The sequence below is a fragment of the Macaca fascicularis genome, chromosome 7 (assembly GCF_037993035.2).
Source record: "Macaca fascicularis isolate 582-1 chromosome 7, T2T-MFA8v1.1".
Classification (NCBI taxonomy): Eukaryota; Metazoa; Chordata; class Mammalia; order Primates; family Cercopithecidae; genus Macaca; species Macaca fascicularis.
In genome coordinates, this window is record NC_088381.1 from 44,236,844 (window position 1) to 44,254,719 (window position 17,876).

The 17,876-nt window shown below is 40.5% G+C and overlaps 1 protein-coding gene and 1 long non-coding RNA gene across 3 annotated transcripts; one reads left to right on the plus strand and one right to left on the minus strand.

Annotated features, from left to right (window-relative positions):
• Window positions 1-8,978: 8,978 nt before the first annotated feature.
• On the minus strand, window positions 8,979-11,192 carry LOC135971828 (uncharacterized). Its single transcript, XR_010588126.1, has 2 exons — window positions 11,065-11,192; window positions 8,979-9,138 (listed from the first exon to the last, which is right to left on the minus strand). It is a non-coding gene; the product is annotated as an uncharacterized lncRNA (long non-coding RNA).
• Window positions 11,193-11,202: 10 nt separating this feature from the next.
• Window positions 11,203-16,693, plus strand: C7H15orf61 (chromosome 7 C15orf61 homolog). Of its 2 annotated transcripts, none has more exons than XR_012415091.1 (2): window positions 11,203-12,185; window positions 16,468-16,693. XR_012415091.1 is itself a non-coding variant. In XM_005559887.4 (2 exons), exons 1-2 carry the CDS (start codon window positions 11,323-11,325, stop codon window positions 16,593-16,595), a joined length of 474 nt encoding a protein of 157 aa, XP_005559944.1. In that variant the 5' UTR covers window positions 11,203-11,322; the 3' UTR covers window positions 16,596-16,693. The 2 variants fall into 2 exon arrangements, 1 of the variants encoding a protein (XP_005559944.1); XM_005559887.4 differs by having other exon boundaries at window positions 11,203-11,668.
• The last annotated feature ends 1,183 nt before the right edge of the window (window positions 16,694-17,876 follow it).

The following is a 17,876-nucleotide window of genomic DNA, read 5'->3' on the forward strand; positions in this document are numbered from 1 at the left end:
TAAAGTATTTTCATCTCGTTTGATCCTACAATAAACTCAAGTAAACAGAGCAGAAACTCAGGTTAAATAATTTCCCTAAAATAATATAATTGGTGTTAGGGAGTCCAGACTCAAAGGTCTGGATTTTCACCATACCTCTTTGTCCCTGGTTGAAGCCTTCATTTTCTAGATGAGTGATCCATGCTTAGAGAACGGGGAAGGGATGTGCCCATAGTCACATGGCTTCTTCAAGAAAGAATAGAGACAAGAACCCAAGACTCCTGACTCCCTGTCCATAGCTCTCACAACTACTCTGTCTCTCCACTGCACGCTGGCTCAATAAATTAGAACAAAATTCGTAACTTGCTACACAGTTAAAATGGCGACCGACGCATGCTGTTATCCTTCTCTGAAGATTACTCAGTATATTTGCTTGGTGCTGCAAAGTGCCAACCTGATGACACTTGCAATCCTGAGCTTATTTGATGTGGTTGGGAAGCAAATGAGATTCCAGTGCCCCTGTTGCGCATAGGTGCTCAATGAGCATTTCCTGCATGGTGGGGAAGTGCCCTATATTTACAGTATTTGATCCAGTTTAACAGCAAGATCCCGTGTTAAAATTAGCCTTGAAAAGTTTTCACCCTAGTTCACACAAAAACAAGATTCTGTGATTATGACTAGCAATTTTTCATGAGTTGATTTATCTGAAGAAAACCTAAAAGGTTTTGAACCATTAAGCATTCGATTTAGGAAAAAAAAAAAAAAAAAAAAAACTTAGTGTACAGAAGAATAAACTGAGAAATGAAACAGACTTGTTTCTTGTAATAATTATGAGCAATATCTCAAACTCAGCATCCTTAGACCATTGAGCTGTGTAGAATGAATGTGCTAATTAATCAATTACTACCCAACAATGTACCCTGTTTATTTACTGAAATGCACCAGAAACGTGCACAGAACTGGTAATTATTAATCATCTTCAGTAACAAATATGACTCAAGTTCACCTTCATATAATTAATAGAGCATGTAGTTAGCTTTAACATCTTGCTTTATTAGGAATAGCAATGAGAAATAAATAAAAGAAGCTGAACCCCAAGTTGTGGTTCATGGAGATGCTGGCTTGGACTAATGTGCATATTATTCATAGCAGCAGCATTACTCATATCCACCCCGACTGCAGCCAGATGCTCTCTAAATTAAAACCTAACTTTAAAAAACTAAACGTTTTTGTTTGAATAAAATTTTAGGCTTATAGAAAAGTTGTAAAAATAGTCCAAAGAATCCACATATACACTTTCCTCAGGTTCCCCAACTCAAACCCGAGTTTTAGAGCTTGATAATTTGCTTACATTTGGGACCTTTGTTGGGGGTGTCCAAACTTATTAGCACGTGGCTTTCCATTTTAAAGATATTCTAAAAGTACTTTTTAATATACATAGAAATAGTTGTTTTACATCAATTTTTTAAAGTAATCTAGTTTTGAAAGTCACTCTTTTGACCAGGTGCAGTGGCTCACGCCTGTAATCCCAGTACTTTGGGAGCCCCAGGCAGGTGGATCACCTGAGGTCAGGAGTTTGAGACCACCCTGACCAACATGGTGAAACCCTATCTCTACTAAAAATACATAAATTAGCTGAGTGTGGTGGCACATGCCTGTAATCAGCTACTCCAGAGGCTGACACAGGAGAATTGCTTGAACCCAGGAGGTGGAGGTTACAGTGAGCCGAGATTGTGCCATTGCACTCTAGCCTGGACAAGAGCGAAACTCCATCTAAAAACAAAACAAAACAAAAGTCACTTTTTTTTTTTGGTGAGACGGAGGTTTACTCTTGTTGCCCAGGCTGGAGTGCAATGGCGCGATCTCAGTTCACCGCATCCTCCACCTCCCAGGATCAAGCAATTATCCTGCCTCAGCCTCCTGAGTAGCTGGGATTACAGGCATGTGTCACCACGCCCGGTTAATTTTGTATTTTCAGTAGAGACGGGGTTTCACCATGTTGCTCAGGCTGATCTCAAACTCCTGATCTCAGGTAATCCGCCCCCTCAGCCTCCCAAAGTGCTGGGATTACAGGCGTGAGCCACTGCGCCCGGCCAAAGTCATTCTTTTTGAGTCATCATGCATGCCCCAAAATTTACTTTCAGCCAGATAGATTTCTGGTGAACTGGATTGTATTTTGGGTCTAGAATGCTATTTCCTGAGTCTTTGTGTTCAAAGCATGGGTTTTTGAGTCCAGCTCTTACAGGTTCAAATCCCAGCTCCACCACCTGCCTGCTCTGTGACTGTGAATAACCACATTACCCTCTCTGACTTTTGACATTTCATTCCCTCAGCCTGAAAATGAAGAAAATGAAACCTTGCTCTGGAGTGTTGTTTAAATGAGACAGTAGGTGTAAAGCACCTAGAATAACATAAACACCTAGAAACTGGTAGATATCATTACATGGAGATTAATACCCTCTGTAGCCACTTTTTGCTTAAGAAACTGAAATGTGCACACACAAAGTGGTATTTCACACAATGGAGCTGCAAAGGCAGGTTAGCATTTTTGAAAGTTTTCTCCTGAAAGAAAAAAATAGAGAAAGTCTAGTGCTATTGTGCAGTAAATTAAAAACCTCTACCATCTGAAAATACCAGTGGAACTTCCCTTCAAAAACCTAAACTGACAAATCGTAAATCAGCTGGTGGACTACTGTATTTCCATTATCACAGGATTCAAGGACTCCTTAAATTGAGGGTCCCCTTAGGGCATTTCAGTATTTGTTTATAGATCATTAACTACTTGTCAGTGAGATGGGGTATGGGAGGGGGCAGAGACAGTTAAAGCTAAAGGGCTAAGAGCCACTGTCATTGAAGATCAGCAATGAAGCCAAAACGTCTTCAGGATTAGGTGTAAAAAAATTATTCATGTTACCAAAATGTCACATGCTTTTCATGAATGTATCTGTTGATAAAACAAGGCTCACTTTATGAAGATGGAATCATAACTATGACCCATGTGACAAGGTGAATTTATTTGGCTATGTTTTCAAATACTTCCCCAAACATATGAGGATTTGTGATATTGGAAACATGCCCATAAAATAGACTGTTATCTATCAGCATATGTCATTATCAGATTTTAAAAGTCACAAATATAGGCTGGGCAGCGTGGCCCATGCCTGAAATCTCAGCATCTTGGGAGTCAGGAGGATCACTTGAGCCCAGGAGTTCAAGGCCAGCATGGGCAACATAGGGAGATTCTATCTCTACAAAAAATAAAAAACTTAGCTAGGTGTGGTGGCATGTGCCTACAGTCCCAGCTACTCAGGAGGCTAAGGAGGGAGGATCATCTGATTCTAGGAGGTTGAGGCTGCAGTGAGCTGAGATCGCACCATTGAACTCCAGCCTGGGTGACAGAACAAGACCCTAACTCAAAAAAAAAAAAAAAAAAAAAAAGTCACGAATATGTCTCCTTGCCTCCGGATTCCAGAGTATCAGCATTCACAGCAGGAGTTGGGAGTGTAACCATAATTGTTCTATTGCCTGATGTGCGCAGCAAGGTAATACACCAAGACACTAGGACTGGGGTATAGCAGAGAAAGAATGAGATGGGAGGAAATCTCAAATTTGTCTCACCTAGGAGTTTGGGGCTGGGCTGGGTTTTTAAGGGTTTTAGAGCAGACCAAAGTGTGGAGAACATTGATTGGTCAAACAGTGCAAGGCGAAGCCATGAGACAGAGAGATGAAGAAAGTGGATTCTCATAGTGATTCCGTTCCTCTGTGGAGGTCTTCAAACTGGTTGGTGTCAGCTGTTTCACTGGAATGTGAGATCTGAAAAACATCTTAAGCAATTCTTAAAGAAAAGCCTTATGATTCTACAGTCAGAAATCCCATCTGTGGGAACAGTGGGGATGCAAGTGGTCAGTACGTAGTGCTGTGTGACTTTCAGTCACAAGGAAGTCGGCCGAAGTGCAGCCTGATTAATGCTTAATTGTAACCCTATTTCTGTCCAGAACTCTTGCTAAACCTAAGAGGACAGCTTCAGGAGTAGAACTGTTTCCTAACGAAAAGCACACTGAAAGCCAGGAGGACAGGATTTTTAGTCTTGATTCTGATATATGACCTTGGATACCTTTCTTACCTATTCTGCAGTTTAATCTCTCCAACGATCAAAATTAAAATTTTAGTTAAAACCACTGACCCTACATATTGTAACTTCCTTTCTCCAACATCTTTCAAACATACTGATTGTATTCACTTCACCCACTTTCCCCCATACCCCTCATGTATTCAACAAGTAGAGTGCCTTCCATATGCCAAGTACTGTTTTAGGTGCTGGGATCACAAAAGTTAATAAAATAGACATCAATCCCTGGCCTTAGGAAGTCTACGTTCCAGTAAAGAGAAACACTGACAGTAGTTGAGACATGAGATGCTTTTGGATGAAGTCTATACCCACTATGTTAACAGTAAAGTGCTTTACTACAATAATTCTTCTTGCCACTCTGTAACAGCAGCCTACTCCTTGGGGGCCTTCAGAACCTCAATCAGTTCAACAGAAAGACTCAAGAAGATCTAGATAAGAATATAGCAGTTCCTTCCTTTCCTAACGACTTCTGCCATAACTCAGTATTTCCATGAGGATAATTTTGCATAAAGCCAATGTATATTGTCCTTGCCAGGGCAACACAAGGATACAGGAACGGAGCAGGGAGCGGCATTTGCCACTGGCGGAGTGGGGGAGAATTAATGAACATTCATCCAGCTGCAGGGGTCTCTGAAGCCATCTCTCCTGGTGCTGAGCATGGCTTAGAGGGCACTGAGCCACCAAGCAGATTTGGGTTTCTAGAAAACCAATGTCTGTGGCTCCTGTGAGTATCTATTTTCAAGTTCTAAAGCATGCTGGAATATGAATGGGACAGTATCCTCTCCATGGTCCTTCTTTCATGGAACCAAAGGCCCTTAGGCCTCAAAGTAGAAATTTAAAATAAAATCCTAAATGTAAACATTTCTATCTCTTGTTCATAGTTCCTTTATCTTTTACCAACTTGCTGACATAGGCACCCAGTAACTTTCCTACACTTCTCCCTCTGGGAATAGCAGTGAGTTGAATACTACATCCCTAATCTATTCTGTTTTAAATCACACTTAGAAATATATGACTAAATCAGGATCTCACAGTAAGATCAAAAAAGCAACATGAGAATAACTGTTTTATACATGTACAGGATAAGATCTGGGTCAAGTCCACAGTGACATGTTCTCTGCAGATACTTAATGAATGATAACAACAGGATGTGTTAATATATAGTACTACCTGTAGAACTCATTTTCTGTTTCAAACTTTTTATTGAAGTATAATATACATATAGAAAAGTATATATATCAGCTGGGCACTGCAACTCACGCCTGTAATCCCAACACATTGGGAGGCCGAGGTAGGAGGATTGCTTGAGCCCAGGAGTTCAAGATCAGCCTGCAAAACAAAGTGAGACCATGTCTCTACAAAAAATACAAAATACAAAAAATTAGCTGGGCATAGTGGTTCAGGTCTGTAGTCCCAGCTACTTGGGAGGCTGAGCTGGGAGGATCTCTTGAGCCTGGGAGGTAGAGGCTGCAGTGAGCCATGATCATGCCATGGCACTTCAGCCTGGGTGACACAGCAAAATACTGCCTCGAAAGAGAAAAAGAGAAAATAAAAAGAAAGGAGGAAAGAAAGAGAAAGATACACATATCAAATGTGTACAGTTAAAATAATTTTCACAAAGTGAATATACTCATTCAACCAGGATCCAGATCAAGAAAGAGAATAATTCTCAGAAGTCCTCATGTTCCTTCTAGTCACAGGCTTCCCCCTAGACCCACTCCGCTAAGGGTAACTAATCACTGTCTTGCCTTCTAACACTAATAGCATAGATGAGTTTTTGCCTACTTTTACACCATATATAAATGAAACATAGTGAGACCCCTATCTCTACAAAAAAAAAAAAAAAAAAATAGCTGAGCATGGTGGTGTGTGCCTGTAGTCCCAGCTACTCAGGAGTCTGAGGTAGGAGAATTGCTTGTGCTCTGAAGTTCCAGGCTGCAGTGAGCTATGATGGTGCCACTGCATGCCAGGGCGAACAGAGTGAGACTCTCTGTCTCAAAACCATAAAACAAACAAACAAACAAACAAACAGGAAGAGACAGCAGAGCTCTCTCTCCGCCATGCAAAGACACAGTGAGAATGCAGCCATGTATAAGCCAGGAAGAGAACCCTCATTAGGAACCCAATTGGCTAGCACCTTGATCTTGGACTTCCTAGCCTCCAGAACTATGAGAAATAAATTTCTGTTAAGCTACCCAATCTGTGGTATTTTGTTATGGCAGCCCAAGCAGACCAATACCAATACAGATCTAGGTGTGTTACGCCTGGGTCATAAGGCATGCCTATATTCAGCTATTATATACATAGCACTATACTGCCAAAAATTTTTCCAAAATGGGGGCCAGCAATGTATAAGAGTTCCAATTACTCCAAATCCTAACCAATACTTAGTATTTTCTGTCTCTTCTACTTTAACCATTCTAGTAGGTGTGTAATGGTATTGCATTGAGGTTTTTAATTTCTATTTCTCAGATAATTATTGGAATCAAGCACTTTTTACCTGTTTATTGGACCACTGGTTATTCTTCTTTATAAAATGTCCATTAAAATATTTGTTCATTTTTCCATTGAATTGTCTTCTTCTTAATGATTTGTATGAGTGTGTTCTAGATACTCAAATGCTTTATCAGATATATGTATTGCAAATACTTCTTCCACTCTATGAATTACCTTTTTAGTCTCTTCATATGGCTTTTGATGAATAGAAAATTTTAATTTTAAACTATCCCAATTTATCAATTTTATTAAATTCTTTTTTTTTTTTTTTTTTTTTTTTGAGATGGAGTTTCGCTCTTGTTGCCCAGGCTGGAGTGCAATGGTGCAATCTTGGCTCACTGCAACCTCCGCCTCCTGGGTTCAAGCGATTCTCCTGCCTCAGCCTCCCAAGTAGCTGGGATTACGGGCATGAGCCACCACACCTGGCTAATTTTGTATTTTTAGTAGAGATGGGGTTTTTCCATGTTTGTCAGGCTGGTCTCGAATTTCCAACCTCAGGTGATCCATCTGCCTCGGCCTCCCAAAGTGCTGGGATTACAGGCAAGAGCCACCACACCCAGCCTAAAATTCATTTTTAATATGTTCTAGGCACCTACAATGTTCTACATGCCTTTAAAACAAAAACAGGAATGCAAAGTCCCTTCTAGGAGCAGCATGAAGTATGTGTGCACATGCTAAATGCTGTCCACAGTATCAGTCTTTATAATCATTTTAAGGGGTTCCTTCTAAGAGAGATGCCGTTTCTGTATGCTATGTGGAAAAATGTATTTATTTAATGCATTCTTAATTATAGGATACAATTTTTTAAAAAAACATCAACTTAGGCTTTTGAGTGCAACATCCCTAGGTCCCTGTTTCACAGCCATGAAGAATTGGAACGGAAAAGAAAATCAAGCATGTGATCTGAGTTGTGGGTTGGTTGCTGTTGTTTTGAGAAATTATCTTATTTCAATTATGGAAGTGGCACCAAATGATCTTAAAGTCAGAAGAGATGTTATTTTCTCCATCTCTGTATCTTTAGGTAAGGGAATGTTTCATTCAAACACTCTTAAATATGGGGTGTGGCCCACCATTTTTGTCTCTCTTTGAGGGAACTTTCTACCTTAGAATAGAAAAGAAAGGGAGATAGTGAAAGAGGCTCGGGTTAAGAGAAACCTTCACTGCTGATGAGGTTTAGCCAAGAGAGTTGTTACCAACAGAAGTCCTTCAGTTTGGTAGCCCTTTTCCCAAGCCTTCTTGATGCAAAAATGCAGTGAACATATGTAATATCTGGTCCTCTTTGTCAGTGGTTTTCATCTCATATGCCACAGAACCTAGGGTTTCTCAGACATACTTCAGGGATTCTGCACATGTTCAATTCAAATTTCATGTTTTTTTAAAAAAGATTTTTATATTGCCAAAAGACAGATAATGCCAAAATTTAACATATTGCAAACTGCCCACACATTAATTTGAGGTTAAGTCATTTCAGTGTAGATCTCATAATTAATCTCCTGCTGCCATTTTTGTAATTGAAGCACATGGCCGGATTTCAAGATGAATAATTTAAAAACCACTCTTATTTGTATCTACTTCTCTGAAGAAATCGGAATTTTCTTGATAGTGTACAACCAAAACAGAAGATGCAGAAATAAACTGGATACTGAGTCTGCTGTAACTGCCACTATGTTGAAGTTAAAATAAAGATACAGAGATTAATCTCTAAATTTAACACTTTTTTGGGGGGAAAAATTGCAATTTGGTATATACACACAGACCAGGTGGTCTTCAATATGTCCGAAGAGCGAAGAGACGGTTGGAGCTTTTATAAAACAGAAAAATGTTACATAGTGCTCTTTGAGAAAGTTCATTGGCACTAGTAAGGTTCTGAGGAGCTGGCAAGCTTCAATAGGTAAGGCAGTGGGGAGAATTAATTCTAGAGTTGCAGCAAGTTATCTCAGCAGTTACAGATAAAACTGGTCTCAGGTCACAACAGGCAGTTTCAGCAGTGGGATTTGTAGAGAATTACATTTCTGAAGTAATGTCATGTGTCCTGAGTGCTTTCTCCCCACTGGCTTTTCCACTGTTTTAGCTGGGGATAGGAACGACTCAATTCAAAGGATCCACTTTCACAACCACAACCCCCAGCTTCAATATTTTGCAAGCAATAGGATCAAGAGTTCAGTGGCAGTGGGGCCAGCAATGGCATGCTCGCCAGACTAGTTCCTGTTGGTCTTATCTATGTCTTTGCTGTTCAGACTCTCCTGGTTCCTTCCTATTTTCTGAGACTAGTTCTCTAGACTTCTTGTTTACTATTTGGGCTACCTACTTTTCTTCCAATGAATCCCCTTTCTGCTCAAAACAAAAGAAAATCCAAGACAACAACACACTGAAGTTTCATTGTTTTGTTTTTTATTTACCTAAAAGGTTAATATAAAAAATTTGAACTTACAGCTGGACATGGTGGTTCCTGTAATCCCAGTGACTCAAGAGGCTGAAGTGACAGATTGGCTTGAGTTCTAGACCAGCTTAAGCAACATAGTGAGAATGCATGCCTAAAAAATAAATAAGTAAAATAAAAGGTTAAAACAATGTTTGAACTTATGTTTAGTTATAAAGCATAAGTTTTTTTTTGTTTTGTTTTGTTTTTTTAGACGGAGTCTCGCTCTGTCAGCCAGGCTGGAGTGCAATGGCACGATCTTGGCTCACTGCAACCTCTGCCTCCTGGGTTCAAGCGATTCTCCTTCCTCAGCCTCCTGAGTAGCTGGGACTACAGGCATGTGCCACCACGCCCGGCTAATTTTTGTATTTTTAGTAGAGACAGGGTTTCGCCATGTTGGCCAGGCTGGTCTCGAACTCCTGACCTCAGATGATCCACTGGCCTTGGCCTCCTAGAGTGCTGGGATTACAGGTGTGAGCCACCACGCCCAGTCTAAAGCATAAGTTTTAACCAATTTTATGTGTTGGGGATCTTCTTCAACAGATTTTGTTTGAAAAAGGACTCCACTGTTTTTTAAAATTTAATTTGGTCAGATGCAAAGGCTCACACCTGTAATTCCACCACTTTGGGAGGCCGAGGTGGGGGATCACTTGTGCCCAAGTGTTCAAGACCAGCCTGGGAACATGGCAAAATTCCACCTCTACAAAAAATACCAAAAACAGTGGCCGAGTGTAGGTGGCACACACCTGTAGTCCCAGCTACTTGGGAGGCTGAGAGTAGGAGGATCGATTGAGCCCAGGAGGAGGAATTTGCAGTGAGCCGAAATCAAGCCACTGCACTTCAGCCTGGATAACAGTGAGATCCTTTCAAAAAAAAAAAAAAAATTCTATAAAGTCCAAGTTCTATAAGGTAAAGTTCAAGTTCAAATTCTGTAAGGTAAAGTTCAAGATTCGGCATATGTTGGTGGGTGCTCAATCAATGTTCAATAAAAACTGGGGAATAGGCCAGGTGCAGTGGTTCACGCCTGTAATCCCAGCACTTTGGGAGGCTGAGGCGGGTGGATCACGAGGTCAGGAGTTCGAGACCAGCCTGGCCAATATGGTGAAACTGCGTCTCTATTAAAAATACAAAAAGTAGCAGGGTAGGGTGGTGCACGCCTGAAATCCCAGCTACTCAAGAGGCTGAGGCAGGAGAATCACTTGAACCTGGGAAGCAGAGGTTGCAGTGAGCCAAGATAGCGCCATTGCACTCCAGCCTGGGCAATAGAGCGAGACTCCGTCTCAAAAAAACAAAACAAAACAAAAAACTGGGAAATACAAAATTTCGCCATACTATCCTACATCCTCCTTGAGTTTTTAGCAACGATAGTAATTGTTATATGATGCTTAACGCGTAATTACTGTACCTCATTTACATAAGGTGGTTTCAGACACATCATCTTGTTTATGTATGGCCTTTCCAAACAAAATGAGTTCAGGACAAAAGAGGAAATGCTTTTTTAAAAGTAGGTGTGTCTGTAAGTTATTGCCTCAAGAGGCCGCAAAGTTTGAGCAAAGGTTTTCCCAAAGTAATGGATTGATAATGGGTGACTGAGGACCACAAAAGTCGGTAAGACGCTCCTGGTCCATCTACCAGGTTCTTAGAGGGAGGTGGCCTTGTGTGTTCGGACGCTGCACCGAGACACGTGAGGTTTTTAAATAAACTTCTGATTTTGAAATCTCTGGGACTAATTTTAAACAGTGAACCCGACAGCGAGGACCTACACACAAAAGTGCTCCTGGCCTTACCAAACAACGCAGACCTGGGATCTCGGCTGCTTACTCACTTCCCTGAGGACGCCTCGTCGTGTTTCAACGACACCCAAGAGTTTCCCTGAAGCCCAGGGCGTGGGAGGGAGACCTGGGTTTGAGTTCTGCCCCTTGCGGAGGTGGTTAAGTTACTGAATTGTTTTACACCTAAATTTTCCTCAGACCCAAATTGATGAGACCTGCCCGAATCCCTCCTCCGCCCCAGAGTCACTAATGACGGCGCGAGGTCATACCAGGCCACTCAAAACCAGCCCTTTGACGCAGGTGTCTCTCCGCCTCCCGCAGGTCCCGCCTCGCGCAGGTCACGCCTCCTGTCCCCCGGACTCCACCCCCAGCGGGAGGCCTCAGGACCGCTGTGCGCACGCGCCGCCGCACCCCGGGGGCTTTCGGGCACCCGCGCGGCGCCCGTTGGCCTTCCCGCCGCTCGCCCGGGGGCGCGCTTGTGCGTTGGCGGCTGCGGACACCCGCCTGCGTCCCCGGCGCGGCGGGCCATGGAGGCCCTACGGATGGCCCACGAGGTCGCGCTTCGCCTGCTGCTGTGCAGGCCGTGGGCCTCGCGCGCCGCCGCCCGCCGCAAGCCCCGCGCCTCCGAGGTGCTGACGCGGCACCTGCTGCAGCGGCGCCTGCCGCACTGGACCTCCTTCTGCGTGCCCTACAGCGCCGTCCGCAACGACCAGTTCGGCCTCTCTCACTTCAACTGGCCGGTGCAGGGCGCCAACTACCATGTCCTGCGCACGGGCTGCTTCCCCTTCATCAAGTACCACTGCTCCAAGGCGCCCTGGCAGGACCTGGCCCGGCAGAACCGCTTCTTCACGGCGCTCAAGGTCGTCAACCTCGGTGAGTGGCGACTGCCGCGACCACGCGGTGAAGCCCGCCCCGCCGGGACAGCCCCGCAGCGGCCGAGCACTTGACGAACACTCGCGGGCAGGTGGAGTCCCGCCGGGGTCGGCTCTGCCTGCCGGCGCTGGCTTCGCCTTGGGTCCTTTGTAGTCCTCGCCCAGGGGTCCCCAGCTTGCCGAGCTCCTGGCTCCCGAAGCCGTTCACCTGCTGCGGGCGCATCCTCGGGCCTAGGGAGGAGCAGGCCGCCCTCCCGTCCTGCCCAAGTTAACCAGGGACGACCCCTGTCTGGGCACTAAGCCAGGGGGCGTCAGGAAACGCCCCCTGGAAAGTGGCTCCGAAGTTGACACCCGTTTTACCGCATGGCAGGACTCATTCCCGTGAACATCACTTTGCGGCTGCATTATGTTGCAAGAACTGGAACTACTCTTTCAGTTTCTTTGTTTTCCTTATATGAATTCAAAGTTTGTTTTACTAAAAGCACCAAAGGTTTTCACCAGACATAACGCTTCCTGAGGTACTAGGCCTAAAATATTTTTAAAGGTCTTTAGTATTTGTATGTTTTCATGGAGATGCCCTGAGGGTGTTTACTGTCACTAGGGGTATATTTTCTTTTGGTTTAATGACAGAAGAGGTACGAACATGGAAATAAGTCAGGGGAAAACAGAAGGCCTCAGGATGTTTTGAACTTACTAATAGCTGGTATAAAATCAATCTAGATTTCAGTGATTCAAAATCTAGCCATGGAGCTGAATGAAACATGTTACCCAGCCAGGTTTTAAATGCCAGGATTAAACTATGCCCTGCGCAGCCGTGCTAGTAATACTATTACATAATCTGATCGTCCATTAAGGTTAAAAGTGGTCTGTGTATTTTTGCTTATAATAACATATATGTCAGTCATGGACTTTTTGAGCCGTTACTCCACTGGACTGTCCTGTAAGGAGAAAATTATTTAGCAAAGTGTTATCCTTTAAAAATGCCTCTTATTATTTGACTGATGGACTGTATAGAGCATGCCCACTACATTGGAGGCTGGTTGAAGTTGAAGGGTGAGGTGACTTAGGAAAATCAATTCGAAATTATTTGGAAAGACTGGAGTGTTAACTAGATTCGAGAAGTAAAGTTTATTTTAGCATTTTCATAAGCAAGAAATCATTCTTCCCTAAAGAATAATAGGGAAAGCATAACGGGAGGGTTATAGGTAAACCATGAGCCAAATGCCTTCTTTTCCTTTAAAGTCACATTTTTAGTGTTAACATTTTGTTTAAGATCACCTTAATGATTAGGGGCCTCTCTTTTAGATATAGATATTAAGACATCCAAAAAAAGTGGATACTCAGAACATTCCACACATAGAAAAGTAAAACCTTTTAAAGTTGAAAGAAACAACAGTTGTAGTGTGTTTTGTTTTGTTTTTTAAAGTGAGAGAGTGATTTAATGGTATGTATGGTCTTTTGGACATTCTAAAAATCCTGGTAAAATGAGAGTAAGAGTTCTAAGTTAAGCAAAAAGGACAACTTTTTGCTCATGCATGCTTTAATACAAATTGGGATATACTGATAAAGGAAATTTAAAAATATTTTAAAGTGGTGAACACATCTGGTAACATTTATTTTTAATTTTTGTCTGAAGGTAGAGGGGATGTGAATTAGATAATAGAGTCCTTTCCTATTCTGTGATGTACAGTCGTCTCTCTGGATGATCAAGTACATACCCTATTAATATTATACTTAGGATTTTGTTCCTCTTCTTCCCTTCCAAATTAGTAATTACTAGAGTAATTCATTTTTCCATTTTGTAAATAATAAAGATTTCTGTTTACCCATTTGCTCCTTTTCTCCTCCGTCTTCCCTTCATTGGAAGCTGACATTTTACTGATGGTTTACCAGTCTAGGTATCCTGCTGAGAGGTAGATTGAGATTTAAGAAAAGCAACTTACCATTGGAATGAATGGGATTTACTGAGGAATTCTAATTTTTTAAAGTACTTAATTTGACAGTGGTTTACCTACTGTTCAACTGACTCAAAGTGAATTATTATGCAAAGAACTGATTTTCAGGTTCTTTTGATGTTATATGTTTCAGATATAAATTTAATTTTTCAGAAAAAATTGAATTTTCCATAGAACCTTACAGACTTTAAAGCATACAAAGAAGATTGTGCTACAAAGAAGATTTTGTAATATATAAGTTATATAGGTGGCAAACCTTCCCATTTTGAGTATTAGTCTGATTGCATTAAATAGACAGCAAAGGGAAAAAATACAGAATTTCTGACTCAGATCATAACTCCATCTCCTGTCAAACAGCATTACTGCTAATGGTTCCTGGTTATTTTTTAATAAGATATAATATAGTTATTAAGCTAGTAATCTTAATAAAAATCAGCCCTTGATTTTAGCTGAAAAGATATTGACTGTTTTTTTCTGTATTTATGATTTTTCAAAAGTATGAATTTTTAAAATCAATATGTTAACTGATAACTGTGATAAATATTGTAAAACAAAATTGTCAGTGTCACCAGGTATTCCTTACATTTATATACTTAGCCTTGGTTTAAGAGGCCTATTTTATATATTTTAGTCTCAGTATGCTTAGAAAACTAGTAATTGCTTCTAGAGCCTATTTTTTTCTTCCTCATTCCATTGATTTTCAGCTTTTGAAGTTGTGATATTGCATTTTAAATTCATTTTTTATTTCAACTACTCCCTCTACTTCTCTCTCATTTCTGCCTAGCTTGTTCGTATTCTTCTTTTTCCACCTCCCACCCCTGTGCCACTTGCCTTTTTTTTTTCTTTGTGGTTAAATGATTTATAAGTAGCTTTATTATTCTAGTTTTTTGTGGATTTTTTTTATGACATTCCCTTGAGGTATTTAGAGATTCTTTTGGACATTATCAGGGCAAAGAAGGTGATACACTAAGGTTTCATAGGAGTTCCAGGGAACCCTGTGATGGTGACAAACTGTGACCCAGTATATTCCTAAAAATAGAGAGATTCTAGCCTGAATGGGCATTTTTTTCCTCTTCTCCTCATTACCAGCTAGTGATGTGATGCTTCTCCTGATTAATCTCTGGTATCACAGTGACTGGAATGCAGCTTCAGGGAGAAGCACAAAGTAGTTCAACAAACACACTCAAAAAGAGCTTAACACAGCAAATATATTCTTGCAGAAAAATAAGACAAAAATTTAGCAATATGATTAGTCCAGAGCATGTGTTGCTTTTTTTCTTTCTTTTTTTTTTTTTTGAGTCGAGTCTCTCTTTGTCGCCAGGCTGAAATGCAGTGGTGTGATCTCGGCTCACTGCAACCTCTGCCTCCTGGGTTCAAGCAATTCTCCTGCCTCAGCCTCCTGAGTAGCTAGGATTACAGGCATGCACCACTACGCCCAGCAAATTTTGTATTTTTAGTATAGACAGGGTTTCTCCATCTTGGTCAGGCTGGTCTCGAACTCCCAACCTCAGGTGATCTGCCTGCTTCGGCCTCCCAAAGTGCTGGGATTACAGGCATGAGCCACAGTGCCCGGCCGCTTTCTTTATTACTAGAAAGTAAGTGATTTTCCAAATGTACAGCTATCCTTTTAAAGTATCACTTTCTGCCCATTTCCCTCAAAAGAGCATAAAATTAATGCTTGTCCAGAGCATACTATTTGTTATTGATTCATGTGCCTATGGTTTTATTACATTTTTAATATGTTAGTAGTCATTGATTTTAAATAAGTACCTTTAAAAAGATAGGAATTGTGAAAGTTTGTTTTGTGTCCAACAGTCTTATATGCAAGTGAGTGCTTAATGCATACCTCTGGATAGTGTGTTTAGTTTTGTTTATCACAAATGGCAACTAATCTCAAAGCAACAAAATCTTATCAATTCCAAAGAAGAAACACATGTTGGAGTCTACTGTATATCGATTTCAAATTGGCTGAAACAAGGTTGTTTTCAGATCAACTGAAAAAAAGCTGAATAATAGTTTTTTTCTCATGCCTATTGTACTGAAATCTTACTTGGAGTTAGATTTTGCCTTAGATTTTAAAGACAGCTCTTTGACCCAGCTTCTTTTAAGTTGCACAAAAATTACTTCAGCCATTAGTGTTACTACTAACTTAAAGAACAGTAATGTTGGCCGGGTGTGGTGGCTCACACCTGTAATCCCAGCACTTTCAGAGGCCTAGGCAGGGGGATCACAAGGTCAAGAGATCGAGACCATCCTGGCCAACATGGTGAAACCCCGTCTCTACTAAAAAAGTACAAAATTATCTGAGCATGGTGGCGCGTGCCTGTAGTCCCAGCTACTCAGGAGGCTGAGGCAGAAGAATCGCTTGAACCCAGGAGGTGGAGGTGGCAGTGAGCCGAGATAACACCACTGCACTCTAGCCTGGCAACAGAGTGAGACTCCATCTCAAAAACCCAGTAATGTTAACCTAGTAATTTTAGCTCAAGGCTAATAATCAGGAGTATCTACAACTAAATTAATGAGTATTCTTCTCCATTTTCTTATTTATGAAAAGAATATAGAATTACTTCATGATTATTCAAGGATAATGAATTTATGAAGTACTTGAATTAACATTTATACCCACCTTGTCTATAGTATGAAAACCTCTGGACTCACATAATTGCCATCATGTTCCACGTTGATGAAATTGAGCCCTTAAGATAATCATAGAGTCAATGTTGAGTAGTATTTTTATATTTTACCACATTGTAATTTGTTAACATTGCTGAAGAGTGTTATATGTGATTAGTAACTTGCATGATTAATAAGCATTGATGTTTATACATATTCATTTGTTTTCTAGGTATTCCAACTTTATTATATGGACTTGGCTCCTGGTTATTTGCCAGAGTCACAGAGACTGTACATACCAGTTATGGACCCATAACAGTTTATTTTCTCAATAAAGAAGATGAAGGTGCCATGTATTGAAAGTGTGCATCGAAGAACATAAATATCAGTGGATTTTCTCTGTGTATATGTGCAGTATTTATTTTTGATCCTTTAAAATAAAACTTTTGCAAATACTATTTTCTTTCTACAGTATCTGCTTCTTTAAGATGAATCATTGCCCTCAAGAGGTGAAGCTTTTTGTACACTGTTATATATTACGTACTCTGTTAGCTGATGGGAACTACAAACACATGAAGCTTCACACCATTTTTTCCCTAGAACTAGGTTAACCTACAGATAAAAAATGATTACAATGTAATAGATTCTATAATTAGGTATTAACAATTTAAATCAACTCTGAAGAAAAAATAGAGATGCCCACACAAAAGAGGAGGGGGGAAAATATTTTATATAACAATGGAAAAAGAAGTAGAAGACATTAGGATGTATGATGGAAATATTATATCATTGGCAAATCGAAAATTGATGAGAATCTAATTGTAATCTCAAGACTAAGCCATTCAGCTGCCAGGATTGTAAATAGAAATGTTTTAAAGGCCTTGTGCCATTTACCTGGAGGAGGGGTTGGAGTGTAATGTTGAAACTTCTTGTTGCTTAAAGAGTCCAAAACCATATCGTTTTTAAAATGTAATAATAAGTGGTTAATATAAGTGTAGCAAGGTGAATGAAATTCAGACTTATTAAAAGTTAAAATAGCTTTCCTATAAAGCTGCCAGAACAATTAAGGTCTTCTAGAAAGATGCAGAAAAATAAATTTAGTAACTGTTTATAAAAGCAATTAACTGAAATGGTATATATCCATAGACTTATTGGCAATAGGGAATGGGCTGAAATTTTAAAGACCTAATGGCACTTTTGCATTTGAATTTTATTAATTGCATTTTTGAAAGCCAAGTCATTTAAAAAATTTATCCTTGGGGTAGTCACAACATACCCAGATGAATGGTAAATTTCAGAAATTTGGAGTAATTTAGGGAAAACTAAGTAGAACTATTTAATTTCTAAACCAATGGGTGTTTAAGATTTATGATCTCTCCCATAATTACAAACATACATTATATATCATTTTATGTTAATGTGTTGCTGATACTCTGCAACACTTACACGTTTTTGTAGCAAAACATTTAATAAAATTCAACATTTGGATGCTTACTCCTGTCAAGTCAGTAGAGAAAGTGAGTGGAAGTGACTGAGGTGAAGGCACCAGAATAATGAAGTAATACAAACCAGCTTCGTTAAAGGTAGTCATTTTAAATGATCTACAGAGAGTGAACTGTTCTGCAAATATATGTAGTGTTC